Source organism: Melanaphis sacchari, unplaced genomic scaffold (assembly GCF_002803265.2).
Source record: "Melanaphis sacchari strain LSU unplaced genomic scaffold, SCAv2.0 Contig395_pilon_pilon, whole genome shotgun sequence".
NCBI classification, from domain to species: domain Eukaryota; kingdom Metazoa; phylum Arthropoda; class Insecta; order Hemiptera; family Aphididae; genus Melanaphis; species Melanaphis sacchari.
Window position 1 is genome coordinate 252,031 of NW_020271251.1, and position 15,517 is coordinate 267,547.

At 25.0% G+C, this 15,517-nt stretch overlaps 2 protein-coding genes across 2 annotated transcripts; one reads left to right on the forward strand and one right to left on the reverse strand.

Moving 5' to 3' along the window:
• The first annotated feature begins 11,764 nt into the window (after positions 1-11,764).
• LOC112597242 lies at positions 11,765-12,628 on the forward strand. Its single transcript, XM_025343208.1, has 2 exons — positions 11,765-11,960; positions 12,183-12,628. Exon 2 carries the CDS (start codon positions 12,196-12,198, stop codon positions 12,598-12,600), a length of 405 nt encoding a protein of 134 aa, XP_025198993.1. The 5' UTR covers positions 11,765-11,960; positions 12,183-12,195; the 3' UTR covers positions 12,601-12,628.
• Positions 12,629-13,676: 1,048 nt separating this feature from the next.
• LOC112597234 (proteasome subunit beta type-7-like) lies at positions 13,677-15,302 on the reverse strand. The gene is made up of 6 exons (XM_025343198.1): positions 15,241-15,302; positions 14,565-14,744; positions 14,355-14,505; positions 14,127-14,294; positions 13,915-14,066; positions 13,677-13,847 (listed from the first exon to the last, which is right to left on the reverse strand). Exons 1-6 carry the CDS (start codon positions 15,300-15,302, stop codon positions 13,748-13,750), a joined length of 813 nt encoding a protein of 270 aa, XP_025198983.1. The 3' UTR covers positions 13,677-13,747.
• Positions 15,303-15,517: the final 215 nt, after the last annotated feature.

Below are 15,517 nucleotides of genomic sequence, written 5' to 3' on the forward strand. Positions count from 1 at the left end.
ATTAAAATATTTAACCATTGTAAAAAACATGGCGAATATTAATGAAAACTATTTTTAAAATTTACATGAAATGAATGACTCACATGCTTTGTTGTGCATGTAAGTTATCAAGATGCAAGTGCCCAAAGTTTTGAATGATATAAATACAATCTTCAAAAATAAATCATATTATTTTTCTGAAAAATAATCAGCAAGCTTTTGTAGCCTTTCATCAATTGGACACTCGCTCATAAGTTTTCAATGAAACAATCACTTACATCTTCCGCGGATTTAGAAATAATTCAAATCTATTATGTAACCATTTACTAATTTCAGATAATTCATCTTTATATACACTCAATAAACTAATTTATTGTATTTAACGATACCAAAATTGGGTTAAATGAAATCAGCATCTTGAAATATTAGTTTTCGTCCACATTTCAGAAACTGTATTAATTATAGCCCTTTCAAAGTCCACAGTTATTTTGGAGGGAGAAAAATTTAATCCCAAGTTTCTGTAATTATTGCTTATTGCACGAAAAACATAATTAGTTATACGTTTGCTTATATTTATTTGGTAATAAACAAAAAACTAATGGAACATATTAATCATTAAAATACCTATGAATTTAATAAAATTGTAAAAATAACCAAACACTATAATCGAAAGTATTCCGTCCAAATATTATCAACTATTGATAAAAATCTAAGATTTATTTCATATGAAAATATTATTACATTTTCTTTTTCATTACATTTCTGTTAATTTGATGTGTACATAATTTGTAAGAGTAGAATACGCAATATTTCTAAAGTTCATGTATTATAGTTTGTTTATAAGGTAACAGTTGTATCTTATCGCCTACTTCAAATGTTATATGAAGGACGAAGGTTGATGAAATAACCGAATGTACAAAATAAAAATAAATACACTTCTATGTATATTTCAACAATAAATAACTAGCTATTTATCATTTAATCATTAGACATTTTTTTTATTATAAGTAGGTATACTCGTACAGTATAGGTAGGTACTTAGGTACTTACAATAATAGCTATTTAGAAACTAATTTTTTTTAAATATAATTCGTATCTTCTAAGTAGGTATATATTTTGATCTTAATATATTTATATCGCATGTTTTGAAAAATATTTAGATAATATTTTAAATATGTATAAATGATAAAATAAATTATTTGTTTATAGAGTATTTGATATTTTAAATTAAAATGACTAATTTCGAAATATATATAGATTAAACATTTCTTGCAGGCTTTTTATTTGTTAATATTTTTGAAGCTCGTTTACTTTTAATTGAAGTGAATAGAAGACAATTTATAGTATGCGTGTATATATATTATATTGTATGTGTAAATATAAATGTTAAAGATACCTACATGATGGTTAAAATGCAAAAAGAAAAAACAATGTAGGATATTAAACATAATAATCTTAAGAATGTGGCTTGGCGTGGCGCGTTGGCTGCTACCAGTCGCGGAATGCGACTGAGAGTAAGTAACGACCACAGCTACTAGCTCCCGGATGGGTGACCACTCGGGATCATAGTGGTTAAAAAACCTTGCCACACATACACGTGTTTGCTATCAACCGTAACAATCATAAAAAATACAACCTACCGTACCAACCTACAACGTAACCCTTACAAACAGCTAATGGCCCTAGTTGCCGGGCTTAAGTTCAAAAGTTCAATAAAAAAAAAAAAAAAAAAAAAAAAAAAATCTTAAGAATAATATACGTTACAAATTTCAAAAATAAATATTGTTTTAACATTATATTATACAATTTGTCATAATCGCACGTGAAATACACTTGTGGGGAATCATACACTCATATAAAATAGCCATATAGATATGTATTTTAGCTATTAGGTATACCTTCTTAGCAATACAATGGTTTATGGAACCTCTGCAACAGGAATATATGGATGGTACCGAGAAAATGCGCCACAGGGAATATTTTTTTTAAATCAACACAATGTAGCTGGTATTATATAGCTTTAAGAATTAGGATTACTTGTGTAGCCGTGGTCAATGTGTTTCAAACCAAACAATTCAAAAACATAACATTCCACTTAACATGAATCCTCGAAATTTTGAAACGCAAGACAACCTTGCATATATGTTTTTACAACGTATCTACATTGTATACAATATATATATTATATACGTATACTTAAATCTGGTGTATAATTTATTTTTGAATGTATAAATTTATTATGTTCCATTATTATTTTTCAATCTTCAATCGCATACTTATGAAAAATGGTAAATGGTATAATATCCCTAATTGTATTACCTATATATAATATATAATAATTATACTATATACTATTAATATACTAAAATTTTTATTTAATTGATTAATTTTTAAATTCAAATACATTTTAGAAGTTTAGAAGTAGGTATACATATAAAACAATCTTCTCAAACACAAAGTATATTTTTATAATAGTGTAAAATTACTTTGTTGAAATGACTCTAAATAAAAACGTAATCATTTCCCGTGATGTAACAATTTATGTATATTTTATTTATATTATATACAATGTTGTCTTACATAGTTAATACTGAAATAATTAAATTTTAAACAAAATTTTTTTAAGATAGTATATATTTCATAAAATATATTTATTATTCATATCGTTATAGTTGCATAGGCACATTTACCTATTGATCATTTTAAAATAATTATACTGAACAGTAGATAGTACTATTATATTATACTTTTATAATATTATTCAGAATTATTTTATAGCAATTATCCACAATAGGAAGTGGTTAAATGTCAAAGTTTAAGCTATTATACATCGGTATACTTCTGCAATTATACATATTATTATTAATTTAATTTAATTATTGTATATGATCTATATAATATGTAAATGCCTTATGAAAATGGAATAATATATTACTGTTAAATCAAAATATCGATAACTATAAAAATGAGACTGTACATATTTTTAAATTAAGGTATCTGTTATAGACAGTACCTATATAGAAATAGTCTATAATATATCCAATTAAATTATATAATAATAAAATATATTTTATTAATTTATATATAATTTATATACTATAAATTTCAATTTTCAATCCTTTTATAATATATGCTTGTATACATAAAACTGTTGCAATTGTCTCTAACTTACTACATAATATATTATTAGATGTACTATATCAATAATGTTTAGAAGTTAGTAAATAGAAAAATAGAAATGCACTCATGTCTATATATTATATATTATCATGGTACATGGTTCATGTCAGTTTATAGTGTTATAGGTACGTTATAAATACTTATATAAAAGATAATAATTTTGGGTATAACTGTTACATAATTCAATGTTAATACATGAGTAATTATGAAGTTTCATTAATTTTAATATTTTGAAACTAAAATCATGATAAAATACCAAAAAAAAAAATTTTTTTACTTAGGTCATGCAAATTCATAATAATAAAATGCTAAATATTGGCGTTGAATATAACGTTCAAAAATCGCTTTATTTAATCTTTGTGGGATGGATATAATGCTCGATTATGGTAAACTTACATATGACAGGTTAGGTTAGGGCGGGGGAATGAGTACGAATTTCATATTTGGTCAAATTCATATATAATATTCAATATAATATACTAAACAAAATTATTATTTTATTATTATATGTGTACTGATGTGAAGTGTGTCAGTTATAAAAAAATGAAAGCTAATGGATAAGAGGGATGACGACACTATTATATCCTCCGCGTAATCGTGATAGGATAAAAAAAGCTACAGTTAAAAAGATTTCCAAATAAACTATACATCTCATGCATTGAGTACATCCTACTTTCAACTATTTTTATACAATATTTTTGTGCTATAGCAATTTGTTTTATAATTTATTATTATTATTATTATGTAATACAATTTACAAAAACATACAAAAATATTACACATTTTAAATTCTCCAAATATTATTAATTGTAAACTCAAAAAGAAGAAGAAGAATATATATATATGTATTACTAGACTATATATGATAACTAAATCGTCTGACTAATTTTCACTAATTGGATTAATCTTATCAACGTGTCTTATATAGTGTTAATTTTGTTGTTTATCACATTGACAAATTTGGAACGAAAATGTTTAGAAGATCATAATTGAACAATAAATTATGTCTATATATTGTATGTAAAATCCTATATTATTATAGGTTAACAGAAAAATAATGGAAAAACGATAAAAGATTATCTTTTATGCTATTTATTAAATAGTATTTAATGTCTGATAGCATCTGTTTGATTATATACCTATTCGCAAATACTATATAACTAATATTCATTTATAAAGATACGTATATTATTATATTTTAGGCTGTAAGACATTAGCGCCAAAAGTACAATAATTACATATTTACGCCAAATTGTGTAGGACATAATCTAATATTATATATCTGTTATTACCCAACATATGACATAAGCGCCAAAGGTATCTTTTGATGTTTTGATTTTATAACAATTTTCAATAATACACATACAAATAAATATAATTTTAATTAATTGGTTGATTTTTTAATCTAATTATTTTTTTTTTACATATTCCGTACGATTTATTTTACCATCGTAGTATTTATTTTATTGTACGATTATTTCTCTTGGTACATTTCATATGATCCATTACCGCTATCCATTTCTCGTTAAAATCTATATTTTTGATCTTTAAATAAAATGTACGCAACACCTTTATTAGTAATAGTTTTTGTAAAATTAATTTTAACGAATGACGCTAACACAAATGCTTATACAAAATAGGTAGTAATAACAATTAGTTGTACGACACAAAACTGCTCACACACTGTTTATGTGACAATATATCGTAATCAGATAATAAATTTGTCAATTAAGATTAAACGTTTGGAGTTATTTAACGATATACTTAGTTCTAAATTTAAATAGCCTACCTAAGCTACCTAGGATTTTGGCGCATCTGTACGATACGATTTTGGCGCTTTCGTACGATACGACTTTTTTTGTTCTTATCTATCGTTTTGGCGCTTATGTCTTACACTGATATTTTAAAATTCCTTTTTTTCATGAATTAAATTTTTAAATTTTTTTTGCTAAAAAAAGTCTAAACTCTAAACTAACAAAAGAGGTAATATAATTTGTTTCAATGTTTATATGTACGTAGTTAAGCATTGAAGGAGGGGAATAATATGGAGTTGTATGAAAGCGAGTTTTCCAAGCGTATATGGGGACAATAAATATATTATATAGCTATAGAGTTGTAACATAATATAATCCTACAGAAAAAATCTACATTATCATTTACCCAATACAGAAGAAATAAATATTTCTAAATGTATAAAGAAAATAAAGGATCAAATAACTTCTTCTAGTATGATAAATCCTGTAAAATAAATTACTGAAAATGTATCCAAAATAGAAATAGAAATTAAAGCTAGAATGCCCACTGAAAATATGGTAGAACTGCAAATGCTAACACGATAACGATTAAAAAACTATCCTTTAATTATATTATAATCGAAAGTAATAACATAAATTAAATAATTAATTAGTAAATAATAATTTGTATTATTAATTAATTAACGACTGCAGCTGGTGAGTCTTATTTTAGAACATTCTTATTGTACGATAATGGTTCAAAACACGCATAGAAAAATAAGAGTATTGGAAATATATATAGATATAATAATAACTTTAATATACCTATTCGTAGATAGTCGATAGTTTGGCATTTTTACCAAAAAACAAAGTATAGGTACCTATAGACTATTAAACCGAATCGATTTTTTAAGAACAATTATGCCACCAGAAGCAACAAGTTTGGTAAATTATTTTGATACCACTTATGTCCGTAGATCTTTAGGATAGTTAGCTGGTACCTATAATCCAAATAATGGTATAAGACTCCGAAATATTGTATCACTTTATCCGAAATCAATGTGAAATATAAATCAAACTATATATTATACCCTTGATACTTTATATAAAATCAACAACCAAATAGGAGGATGAAATTATTGTTTAGTAAGGCACAATTGTCAATTGTCCTTCAATTAGAACACTATAATTAAAAATATAAGATTAGCATTATTGTCTTCTGAATTCTGACGAAAAAAAATTAGCACATTTACAATAGGACGCATATAAATCCAGAAATTAACAAAAAAAAAAAAAAAAATGTATGAAATCATGTAAGATAAATTTTATAAAATATGCAGTAATATGGTATAATTATATAACGGACAATTTTATTATTGACAAATATTTTACAACTATTTGTCCTATACCTATCATTACTATTATAAAACCTGTCAATGGACCGGCCGAATGAGAATTCTATTTTGTTCTGCACAGTTTAAGTTTTCCTTGTATACTTATTTTTATTTAAACGTAAAATGAAAGAATAGAGATACGATCAAAAAAATAAATAAAATTATATAAGAATAAATAAATATATAGGGCGATACAAGAACGCAGTGGCGAATAATAGGTACATTACGGTATGTGTTTACGCAATCATACATACATAATATATTATGTACAAAAACAAAGGCGGTCACTATTTCTCGGTGGGAAGGAGTAAATATTACGCAAGTGCGTATTTTGTTTATATATATATATACATACTATTCTATTTTATCATTTCGCAACGTGGGCGGAGCTCTGCATACGGTTGGCTCCGTTCCGCAATGTCGGATTATATTCGCACGCGCACACCTGTAGGTATATACTATTATTTGCATAAAGTATCGTAATATACACAAATACAAACATACACACCTACTACCCCACTACCCCTTTTCGTGAGTACCACAAACACAAACTGTGAGTGAATAATGATAATAAAATACATATAATAGTTTGGTACCTATTTATAGTTATATATTATGATATTGGTTATAAATACAACGGTCAATGGTTATATTAGATGTACACATATAGATACTGAATACTAATATTAGGAATGATAATTATTTAGGCAGACATGTTGACTTTTATTTTTTATTCTATAATATTGGTAGTCATAACTCATAAGTACATTGTACATAGACATAGATATATAATTTAGTATGGGAACAGCAATGCAGGTGCTGACGAGGTGTTTCAATCAGTTACTCGCGAGAGTAGATACATATATAAATCCTATATATAGGCTACATAAACGGTATTTAGGATGGCACGAGGAAGCATTTTCCTTCCCAGAAAAAATATTGAGAGGGCAACCTTATCATTTTGCCTCCCTCTTAAGTTAAATATTATTTAAATAATTTTTAATTTTTATAAAATATTTAATATGTTGAAATTACTTTTGTAGTTTTGTACAATTATACAAGAAAATTATTCCTCGTGTTAAGTCAGATCAATATAACTATAAATTAATATAAACTAATGTAAATTCTATAAAATTATATAGATATTAATATACCTAATATTATGATTATTTTTAAAATATAACATAACATACCTATTACATTGATATTAATTGATATACTTATCAGTTATCACCTAAACAATTATAAAATGTATATCTAAGTATACCTGTTTATTTAATTATTTAATATTTTTTTATTAAAATATGCACAATCTGTACTATTTAACACAATAAATGTTTGTGGTGACAGAACAAAAATACAATGAAATTAGGAATAATCCATTAGTGGCACTTGACTGGGAAATTACTAATTAATCAATTAGAAATTAAAGTCAATAGTGTCGCTTATGGTAGGCTATATATATATTTGTAAGCTGCGAGCAGTTATTATTTAAATTTATAATTTTTATAGTTTAGAATTGTTTAATATTGCAAATGGCGACATCATCGCAGAATTTTTTTGATCATCAATTGATTATGCTTTCTTTTGTATTTGTATACTTTGGTAGACCGACAAATTTGATGTGTCGTAAAAAATAGTGTTTTAAATTCAATCATATGCAAATAGCCGTTAATTGTGTTTGTGATCGTGGATATTGAATATTTTAAATCTAAAATTTTATAAAAATAATGGGCTATAGAATGTTAGATAGGGTTATACAAATACTATGTATATACATGTCACACCTATACCCTGCACTGCGCAATGAAATATTTCGGAATGTTTTTACAGCATTATTTTGTAACTTGTAATGTGTAGTTACCTATATTCGTATGATTGTAATATATGTATGGAAGTGCTTATGTCCTGAGAAAGTAACTTCAATTGAAAAGGAGTAACAATTATTTATTAATATTTTTAAAACAAAACAATATTTAAATTTTAAAATTTGGTTTAATTTAACTTAAAAATAATTTTTTTTGCTGGTTATATATAATTACATAGGTAAGTAGTTGTTGTGTGTAAAAAATATGGATTATTTGTTATAAATATGACACATAATTTGTAAACCATTTTTAAAAGGCTATTAACATAAAATAATTTATAATTTGCATGTATAAATATGACTTATAATTTACTATACTTTGATAATATACCTATTATATAATACTATAACAACCAACTTAATAAATAAAATATGTAAAAATATTAAATTGTATTAGATGACCTGGTTGAGTTCTATTTAAATAATCAATTGGATTTAGATTGTACACCGAATGAATTTCATTTGGAGAATGACAAATTTTAGTTTGTTAAGATAATGTACTGCTACTCCTGCAAGCTTATAACAAATATACATTTTTATTTATATTGCCGGCTACTTAATGTAATTTTGATTTTGTGAGGGGAGGAGGAGTGGCTTGCGAATTTTATAACTAAGTTTGAATTTTGATGAAATAGCATCTTTTTAATTCGCAAGAAAAAATTCATTTTTACATCGATATGGGTTGTAAGATTTGTTGTTAGCCGATTTCATCTCCATGTACCTGATGTACCTACTTAAATATTTAATTTTCACATTTTACGAATGATGGATTATAGCATGAATTTTAAAACTAAATTAATTGTTGCATGTTCATAGCTGTGTCTATAGGTATATGATTATGTTTATAAAAAATGTTTTTCGGAAATCTTAATTTTTACCATGATATATAGCATAATATATAGCTGGAAGTACGTATTTCTATGATCTCTTCTAATTTTTATTTATTAAGGAAGAAGGTATTCAGTAGTAGATATAGTACGAAATACAAATAATTCTAGGTTAGAGACGATAAGGTTCACTTAAAAAACTAATTATTACAATGGATAAGGATATATAACCCCTGTACCCTGACCTTCCTCCCCTAGGCATGGCACCGTAAAAAACTAAATTTGAACATGATTATAATGAGTCAATAATACTGTGTATAACAAATAATGCGTATGACATCTTACAAACATCATGCGTATATTCATGTCATATTATAATAATTTTACATTATAATATTATGATACACGCTATACACACCTTCTGCAAATTGTAAATTATAAATACAATTTAATATTTTTTTTTTTATTTTGTAAATGTATTTATATATCATTGTATATATATATTATATATAAAAATATTTACATCATTGTGTACTCATACGTGTAAAAGTGTATATATTTTTTTAATTTTATTATTTTGTATAGCCGTATAGGTTAGGTACCTACATAGAAAAAAATTCAACTAAATCAAAACTGGTGTAACAAAATTATATCCTAGAATCGTACGGATTGCATTTTTTATTCTCTACATAATATTTTTTATATTTTGTCGTTATACTGAATAAAAACGAATTTAGTGTATCAACTATCAAGGTTATAGGCTTAGGGTCATATTGTCTTTTATTCTATACCTAGAGTTCATTTATATTCATGGCAAAATGAAAGCATGTTACAACAATTTTAAATTTATGTTATCTAAAATACATTTATGAATATTTTTTGTTCATAATTTGGATGTATTATATTATTGTTGTCAATGTAAAAATTCTATAGGTAGTGTGGTATTTATAAATAGGTAGGTACTACCTATATAATTATTATTATTGACCACCAATATTCATATAATTTTACCTGTTTTTATTTAGATAAATATATGAATATATCATAAATCAACAATAGTATTTTTGACTGCCGGACTGCACTCACAATTTATTGTATCACGGTATATGTTAAAAATATCGTAAATTTGTAAGTAAAATAATATGTACGAGTAGATATTAACTATTGTACCTAATCCTATAAACCTGATATTTAATTTAATTTTTATAATTTTGTATACTTACAATATTTTTAGTTACTATAGTGTAAATAAATTTATATTTTTAGATCTCGTCATATGGATTACTGTAATCTGAAATGTATATTTAGGTACTCACGGCTTGATCATACCATGGAATTCCACAAAGTATTGAAAAACATTGTAATTTTTACATATTTACAAGTGTAATTATGTTCTTCATTAGAAGTCTATAGAAACACTTCAATTGATGTTTTTTTATATTTTATGTTGTTCCTATACTTTGGTATTACACTGTTACAAATTTACAAATAGCTATTACTTATTTGTTATTTGATTAAGAAGGTAAAATAATTTAAAAATCAACCTTGTTAAAACTTACAATTAAGTTATTATTTAATATTAATTATCACAACAGCATATTTTTTCTTCCAGTGACCAAATATTGCAAGGATAAATGTTGTCATAAAGATCTACAAATAAAATTTTTTCGTACTAATTTTAAAATTTTATTTTCCAACTCTTGCGTAAGGTAATCAAATTTTAAATTATTGTAAAAACACATAATATACCTACATTAATTTTTATTTATTATAATATTGCTTTTTATACATTTTGTTTGACCTCCATGTTGTGTAATGAATGTTATGATATGATTAGGGTATAATTTTAATTTTAATTTAATAACTTAATTATTGAATAAGATGTAATAAATATAATAAAGTAGGTATGTAAGAAAATATAATTTCGAATTTTTTACAATGTCTACAATCTAAAATATTGATATAATTTTTAACTGTCAATAATGTCAACTTTTAAACGATTGAATAAAATATTTCATAAACTAAAAATTCGATTCAATATGAATAATTAACGTTAAAAATATCCAATTAAAATATAATTTAGGTATTTTTCATTACAAATACAATATTTATTTATTTAATAATTGTAATAATAAATAATAATGTAATAAGGTAATTGTAATTGTAATAGTAGTTCTAATACCATTATTAAAAAAACTATCCTTCGAAGTATGTGGTGCTCCCGATAGATCTTATTTGAAGAACTATAGTTGAAACTTAAAATTATGGTATTAAAAGATAATCATAATAGGTATTCTAAAACCATTGTCAAAACAGAGACTCTTTTTTTCTTCTGGTCAAGCAGTGTTATCATCTTATATTCTTTACATCGTGTTATAATAATAAATAATATAAACCTATAGTCTAAGACCGTGCTTCAAAGTTCTAACTAATAACTATGGAAGAACCAGTACTTAGTACTCAGTAGTTGTAATCATTGATTTAAATTTTAAATTATGGTTGTAACTGGTAATAGTGGTAGTATTTGAGAATTTGGGATGGAACTACCACAGTTCATGCCGTTCATTGCAAATTGGTGGTTGTTGATACTTGATACCACAACACTGTTGTAGTCATATAACCAAATAGTTGATACTATCGAGTAAAAATCGATAGTTCAAGCAAAACAATCGAATACACGGAATTTTGACATGTAGAATAAATAATCGATAGTACTCATCACGATAACTACTCCAACAGGTCACGGACGTTTACAACTGCTTGCAACCATACAGTAACGAATAACCGGAATAACGATACAGATAACAATTATTATCTACATGAGTATATTCAACATTATCAACTACTAAGTCTTCAACCGACGTAAACGTAACTTAAACAATTGAAAATAAGTTTATTATTATTTTAATTCAGAATTAAAGTACAAATCGTTTGAAATTAAAATTGATGGTGAAGGCATACATCTATCAACCATATTTAAGTAATTTAACGTTAATTTATAATTTTCTATTTGGCTTGCTAATTGATAATTTATTGCATTAATTAAATTTATGAGCTTAATTATTTTATCCGACACATCAGTAGAGAGATTTTCAAGAAAAATTTGATATCTATTGATATTTAAATAATTCACCATTTAGTATTAAGTTTTGGTCCTTTAAAATATTTTATTCATCAGTAAAATTTGTTGATTTTTTTTCAGTATATTTTATGAAATGGAGATTCCTGAAAAAAATCTAGAGATTGCCACTATAGAGTACGTTCAACCTAAAATTAAAAAGTTTTCATTTACATCAGAAGTATTAGGCGTCGTCTTATTGAATCAAATATTGTGTTTTGATAATTGTTTTTTTGTTGTTATTAGTCAAGATAAAACTTTTTCATGCTTATCTGTTGCTATGACACAAAGAAATAGCACAGATACAATATCTAGTGCTATTTTTAGCACAGATCCTGATAGTAGATCTGAATCAATAGCTAACACACTAACAAAAAGCTTGAAAACATCAACTCCAATATATGTGAGCTTTAATGCAAACATTGAAACTATTGGGTTAAAAGATGTTGTTTCAAGTTTAATTAATTTTTTTAAATCTCATTCAGAAATATTTGTTAAATAAATATTGAATTAGAATACAAATAAATTATTATATTACAATTAAATTATTTGTTAAATAAATACATAAAAATTATCCAAACTCCTGAGGCATCTCCATTTATATGACCATAAACACAACTCACTGGTGTATATATGCACATGTAAGTGTTAAACCTCCATTGCAAGTATTTGATGCACTTAATTTTTTGTGAGTTGTATAGCAGTTACATTGCTGTGCATCTACTTTTTTTGTATATTGTTGACATTTTGAAAAGCTTAGATTTTATGCTTGATGGTATATTCAAATCTTGATGAGTGATTCAAGTCATATCAGACTAATTAGTTGTGACAATATTATAAAGGGTAAAAAATTAAAAACATTGAATGACTGATGTTGGATTAACCGACACAATTTCAGCCTAAAGTCCAAATATGTTTCACTTTATCTCCAAACTTGAGCCATTAGTTTGCCAAGTATAATATAAGTGCCTTACATCTCGCACATTTTTTTCATTTTCTTCTATGCTATATACTTTTAAATTTTCTTCAAAACATATTTTTCCTTATTAAAATATGTTTTTGTTTAGATTATTTACATAAATTATAATTAATTGTACAACAGTAACTGGATTTATGGACAGTTTAAAAATATTGTTATTATTATTTTTTTTTATTATTACTAAATTAAGTATTAGGAGAAAAAATTTTTTAAACTAATTAATTTAGTTGTATACTATATATATATATATATAAATGTATATTATGTAAAAACTTAGTATCATAAAGATAGATATGGGAATGTATAAACTGCAAAAACATGTTATTGATAGTCAATAATTTTAAAAAATCTAAAATTTGTCAGCCCTTAGTCATTAAGCTTTAATATACAAAAATAAGATAGTCAATATAAGTACAAATTATTAGAAAAATGTTGTATCAGTCAACTTCTTATTTTATTTACTTGACTCCATTTAAATTTTAAATACATAATCAAAAATTAATTAACATTTTCATAAAGCATAATATTAAATATATTAATTTTTTTGGTACATTAATATTTTACATAAACAAAACGTTGACACCAATACCAATTAAAAATCAGTTTTATCAGAAAGAGAAAATGTATATAAAATAATTATTCGTACTCAGAACTTAATATTAAAAAAAATTCAAGAATCAACTTCCATGACAGTTTCTTCTGCAATTTGGAACTTGATTTCACTTTTGTGCAAAACTTTAGTCAAACCAGTTGGATAAACATATTTAGCACTAAAATAAATGTACATAATATGATTTATAAGTTTACAAGACTTTATAATAAAATAAAAAAACTTACGTGGCTGGTTTTTTATTAGGTGTTAAGTAGTTTCTGAGCATACGAGTTCCATCTTTTGTGATGATACATAGATCTACATTACTTCCTGATCCAAGATCATTAAATACACCACCCAAAATAGCATCACATGCCAGTTTCACACCTTCTTCTTCCTAGTGAAAAATTTAAAGAATTCATAACATCAAGTATAAATTAAAATGTTTTATACTCACAGTCAGATTTTCATTCCAACGACTTTCAAGTTCTGAAATAGCTGCCATACTTCCTGATCCCATAGATATATAAGGTAATTTATCAATTGAACCATGAGGGTAAATGGAATATAAATGTGAGCCACTGTTATCAATACCACCTAAAATTAATGCGGCCGAAACATACCCCTTAATCAAATATAAAAATTAATAACTTGAACAAACAGCATAAAATATAAACTAAATTACCATGTATTTGAAAAGATATTGACGAAGTGACCTAGCAGCAAATACAACAGGAACCATTTCATCAGGGAACTTGAATGCCTGCAAGGAAACGTTAGCAGATACCATGCGTGTAACTTGCATAGTGTCTGCTGCTGTACCAGCACCACAACAACTAAAAAAATACCATATTGAAATGATTGAAAGGCATTAATAAATTATAAATAAACATACTGCATATATTTTCCAATGTAATGGATTTTTTCACAATTTTTTTCCATAACTATTGTGTCTGATGTAGCACGAGTATCTGCAGCCAAAATTACACAATCTCGAGTAGTCACTCCAACAATTGTAGTACCAGTTTTTCGAAAACTAGGCATTTTGAGTCCCATTTTTTCAAGTTTTGCATTTCTAAAGATCAACAATAAATTAAAATGTATCATGCATTTGGAAAATAGTATAAAACTATAAACAATATAAAATAAATGAGAGATTATAATTTGTTATACAAATTAATCACATGTATACCATGTATAATAAAAACATAAAGTTAAATTTATATGTTAAATTATAAAAACTTTAAAATTAAGTATACAATTTGTTTGCCTCAAACATTAATAAATAGTAAGTCCTCATTAATGTTAATTATTAAATAACTTAAATAACATTAAAATACTAAATATTTTCAATTCTCTACGAGGTATAAATATAATATCTTATTAACAAAAGATAATAACTAAATGTTTAGTGTTGAGTTCCTTTAACTTTAATGTAATCAAAATTAAGTAGGTAAGCGTTATGGTTTAATCACATAAATTATGAAAAATTAAACCTTAATTATCTAATATAAGACATATGTTTTTAAAATAATAATGTCAATATTATTAATAAAAAATGAAAGACATACCTTTCAAGATTCCGGAATGAAAACGCATCATTTTCATTGATAGAACTGTAGTTTAAAGCCATTTTTGATTTAATAAGGTAACTTAAGCAATGAATATTTAAACGAATATCGTAAAATATTAAAGGAATAATGAGATGTAACCAAAAACAAAGTGATTAGTTTGACGTTATTAAATACTTGAATTCTGAATAGAATAGAATTTTAAAATTTAAAACGAATTCTTTACAATTATGTTTCCAATATTTTAATAGTCATGCATATGCACAATATAGATAAT